This window comes from Limulus polyphemus, unplaced genomic scaffold (assembly GCF_000517525.1).
Source record: "Limulus polyphemus unplaced genomic scaffold, Limulus_polyphemus-2.1.2 Scaffold134, whole genome shotgun sequence".
In the NCBI taxonomy this organism is placed as follows: Eukaryota; Metazoa; Arthropoda; class Merostomata; order Xiphosura; family Limulidae; genus Limulus; species Limulus polyphemus.
This window is the reverse complement of record NW_013665744.1, coordinates 548,081-552,726: the sequence shown is the minus strand read 5'-3', so window position 1 is coordinate 552,726 and position 4,646 is coordinate 548,081. Positions and strand designations below refer to the sequence as shown.

Genomic DNA, 4,646 nt, shown 5'->3' with positions numbered 1-4,646 from the left:
AGGATCTGTGCTTGAAGTTTGAATTCCATTAAAATGTTCAAAGTTATGTGCCTTGACCAATTTAAAAGAATAAAATTTGATTATATTTGCTCAAGTTGATATGGTAAAGCTGTTATGTGCACGAAAGTCTAACAGAAAAGATACAAGTGGGCTGGTGCTTTTTTGCTAACCAGCAAGTATGTGCACTGATATTGTGACATCATTTGATTTGTATAAGAGGGTCCCATGAGCTACTCTGCCTTTGGGTCTTGCAAACTCTAAGGTCAGCTCTACCCATTTTCACCTTTTATATTATTAAACCAGTGGAAATTTTACAGTAAATTTTCATGTATTTTGTAATATTGCATATTTTTCTTTGATGGCTATGCCATCTTACTGTGGAAATAATTATTTATTATAATTTTTTTATATATCTGTCTACATCTAAGCAAGATAGGTACAGTATAATATCAGCAAAGTGTAGTAGCACAATTCTATTTCTCTATTTTTAAGCATATTGTAATCTCATCGGAAATTTCTGAAGTGTTTGTGGAACATCCTAATTAGATATCAGAAAGTGTAGATTCTCAGTTTTTGTGTTTATTTCTCTTACTATCAAAGAAAAAACTTAAAACTTATCTTTGAAATATTAAATTTTTTATTTTGTAGATATTTTGCATTTTTTATTTCATTATTAAGAAATTTAAGGAAATAAAATGTGACTTTGACAAAAGTTTCAATTTTCACTGTCACAGTTGAGGAGGAACAAAAGGAACAGAGTTTAAAACGGATCCGAGAGACATCACCTTTGTCACCAAGCCCTGAATCCTTGTCTGTGCCAGTTCCCCCACCTCCTACTCCAGAACCGTCTCCTACTTCTTTAGGTGGAAGTCAAACCATACAAGCTAAAGGTCACAAAGGTGAAGAAAGTGCAGGGGTATCACGACTAACAGTTCCTGGATCTAGTGCAAAAACTCTACAGCCATCTGATAAATTACCATTTGAAACAACAACTTCTAACATTTCAGTAAATTTAAGCAGTGTCATTAGCACTCTGGCACGTGCAGGCTCCGATTCACCAAAACCTAGTCCAGTGAGGTAAGAATCTAGACTAGTTGAATATAAAAAATCAGTGATTTCAACTTTATTTTTTATTAAATATTTAAAAAGTGCTTGTTAGGTGTAATGTAACTGTATATTATCTCCATTTTTGTTTAATATTATTTTGTCGGTTTAATATTTGTTCAGAAAGTCTGCACCACACCGCCTCCCTTCTGAAGAAAGCACAACAAAAACACCTGAAGGGACCCCCCCTCAGACTCCTCCACCTTCTGGTCTTCTGTCTTCTCTAACCTCCTCAGGTTTACCCTCCTTTGCTACTCGCTTCCAGTCTGAAAAGTCACCACGACCAATTCATCCACCAGTACATCCCAGCCAATCAGCCCCCAATGTTATAAGTTACCTGAGGATTAGAGGAGGTAAGTAAACAAGTTGTAGTTAGATGTTTTTTTACTCTAACTTTTGTTTAATGTGCCATATTATCTGAAATGTATAAACATGAAAGAATGAATATTAGATCTGACTTGCCATTATGTTTTTAATATATAGATAGTTAATGATACTTTTAAACCAATTCTTGTGTTACTTTGAAAGCGGAACTGTTGATTGATCAACAGAATTGACAACTACCTTTTAAGTTATAGTCAAATCAGTGGAATTTCTGATAGAAAAAATATTTGAGAGTATCTTTCTAAAAACATGTTTAGCTGAATAATTGGAATTTATTTGTAATCTCCAGTTTAAAGGTCACAGACTTAAACTACAGAATCACATCTGTATTTCAGCACATTTTACTTTATATATTTTCCTTTAGAGTTTTAGTTTTATAATACTTATTCAACAGACGTTGATTCTCTCCATTCTCATAACCTGAGCTTTACCATTACAATACGTAAAATGATTAAAAGTATTTTAAAAATTGTTCTTGCTTGACATTAGGACTATGTTTGAAGTTTGTTTCTCTACCCAGAAATTTGAAGGTAATTTTAAGCATTCAAAAGTTCATCGGGCACATTGAAGCTGTGTCAGATTTGTTTCTTCTCTTGTTAACTGAAAATGTTTAAAGAGTAATCACTTGTTAAATTTCACTCACATGGAAAAAATTTGATCTTTTGATTTGCATAATGCCCATTAATTAAACAAAATTGTTGTATTAAAAAAAAATCTCCACCAGCACAACATTTTACATTGCAGTTCCTTCCATAAATTGGAGCAGACTATTATGGGGAATAAAGCTGGGTGATTAGTGGTATTTGCTAATCAATCAATTGACAGCCCCATTAGTTGATTACATTTGATGAATTGATTAGTACACTGTTCCTCAAACCATGATACATACAAACAAATAGGACGACGTTGATGAATTTGCTACCAGCCAGTTGCTTTCCCTTTTGTCAGAAGCTGAAAATTAGTGACAGTGGCAGATAGCTTTAGAAGTTTTGCCATAACAAAAGTTTGGTGGCAACAGGAATTGAACCAAATACCCTTGAATAATGAGCTCCCTCCCCTCCCATCAAACTTGGACTAAAAAAACTTATAAGGCTAAAATTGGGCAGGGTATGAATAGCCCTTAATGTAACTTTTTGCTCATTAACAAATAATAATAATAGCAGTATATTGATTACTTGGATGGATAGCTGTAATAATCACAAACCCTAATTTTAATTTGATTGTTTTTGTTACAGTTGATTTAATCATAATTTCAGTTTATCAATTATTGGAGTAATTGAAAACAATAATATTTGGAAACACTAATATTGATTAATTGATTAAATTGTAATTTTGACTATTTGGTTAATTTACATAACACTAATCAATGTACTTGCTTTTATATAGGTAATTGATTAAATGATTAAATCTCAGTTATACTGGTGAAGTACAGGGCAGTACATTTAGTGGCTGCTTTGTACTGAATGCCTAGTGTGCAAGACATAAGAGAAGAGTTATGGTAGACAATGTATGAAACATAAGATATATGGTATACTAATAACTTTAACTTTGAAGAAAGAACGCTAATGTTACTCTCTCTTCTCTCTCCTCAAGGCATACGTTTAATTAATCAACAATGTTGTTAAAAAATGTTACTTTCATAATAATTAAAGGTCTGTATTTATTTTCTAATGAAATTGTTATTGTTCCTCTATTCTGTTTTGCTGTTTATTTTTATGCTAATTACCTTGCATGATAGATAGGCAAGATATGAAAAAAAAGGCACGAGAGAAACATTGCTTTACAAACCTTAAAACTTAAAAAAAAATTAGATATTTTGCATATGAAAGCATTGTAATGTTTACTGATAATCTGCCAAATTTCTTTAACATTTGCTTAATAATTTAAAAGTTATAGCATGAAAACTATAACAAGCACAAAATGTTACGAGGTTGGTCCCAAGGACTGAGCCTAGGGTGAAAGAGTTAATAAACATTTATAATTTGAAAGAGTGATTGATAAGGTCATCTAATGTTTTCACTACCAACCAATCATTAATTCCACTGCTGTTAGAAATGTGGATTGTATTTCCTAGTGATTAGAAAATTGGACTGTGTTAAAATGAAAATATATTCTTCAAAAGTGGGTAGGTATTTAATAAAAAGCAGGTATTTGGCTTATATATTTCATAAAGCTCAGACTTGGGATTAGGAATAATCCAACACAAAATTTTTAAGAGCTTTTATTCTTGATAAAACAAAAATCTTGGCATTCAGTTAGTATTCAAATGAAAAGTTACAATGTCAACATATAAAGAAAAATAGGTATTATTTTGCAGTTATTTTATAAAGTGCCCCCCATTGGAACAGAGGTATGTCTGTGGACTTACAACGCTAGAATCCGGGTTTCGATACCCGTGGTGGGCAGAGCACAGATAGCCCATTGTGTAGCTTTGTGCTTAATTACAAACAAACAAATTTTATAAAGAGAACTAGATATATAACTGTTTAGTTTTAACTTAACTTTATGGATTTTAACTGCACTCCATGGAAGTAGAGAAGATGTTGATTTTTGTGTCTTTCTGCAGCAAGGCATTTAATAATTTTTTCCTCTCAGTCATTCTGAGGTCAGTTACTTCTAAATGTATTTCTTTGCTTTAGTTTTTCTATTAACCTTTAGCTTTAGTAACTATTACATTATTTTAATGTTTTAACGTGTGTTATTAACATCTTTTATGGAGTAAGCATTTTTTTCATAAATGGTCATTACTAGTATGCAAGTTCAGTGCAAGTAGAAAATAAACTTATACTGAAACCATAAACTGATATATATATATATACATACATATTAGTACTCAGAAATAAATTAATCTCATTTACAACTTCTGTTAAATAGGTATTTGTTTTAGAAATATTATGCAAAAACTTTACATTTTTAATCATTAAACATTACTTTCACTTAAAGGTTCTCATTAATAACTGTATTAACAAATTGTGAATACATTTAGTTTTTAATATGAGATAATTGAAATATGGTGATCTGGAAATTTCAGATTGAAAAAAATTATAGTAACTCTTATAAGAAAGTTTGTATGTATTACAACAAAATCTTGTGAAGAGTAATTTATCAGAAATGTACAAATCAATGTTTAGAAGTGTTAGAAGAATAATAGTTTGTGT

At 31.0% G+C, this 4,646-nt stretch overlaps 1 protein-coding gene across 1 annotated transcript in view; it reads left to right on the top strand.

The window, feature by feature from the left end:
- Positions 1–4,646, top strand: part of LOC106473812 (ras-specific guanine nucleotide-releasing factor 2-like) — a 267,598-nt gene that overhangs the window by 236,528 nt on the left and 26,424 nt on the right. Inside the window, exons 18-19 of the mRNA XM_022379257.1 lie at positions 735–1,077; positions 1,228–1,457. Of these exons, the coding sequence (XP_022234965.1) occupies positions 735–1,077; positions 1,228–1,457 (573 nt within the window). The remainder of the gene's footprint in view (positions 1–734; positions 1,078–1,227; positions 1,458–4,646) is intronic.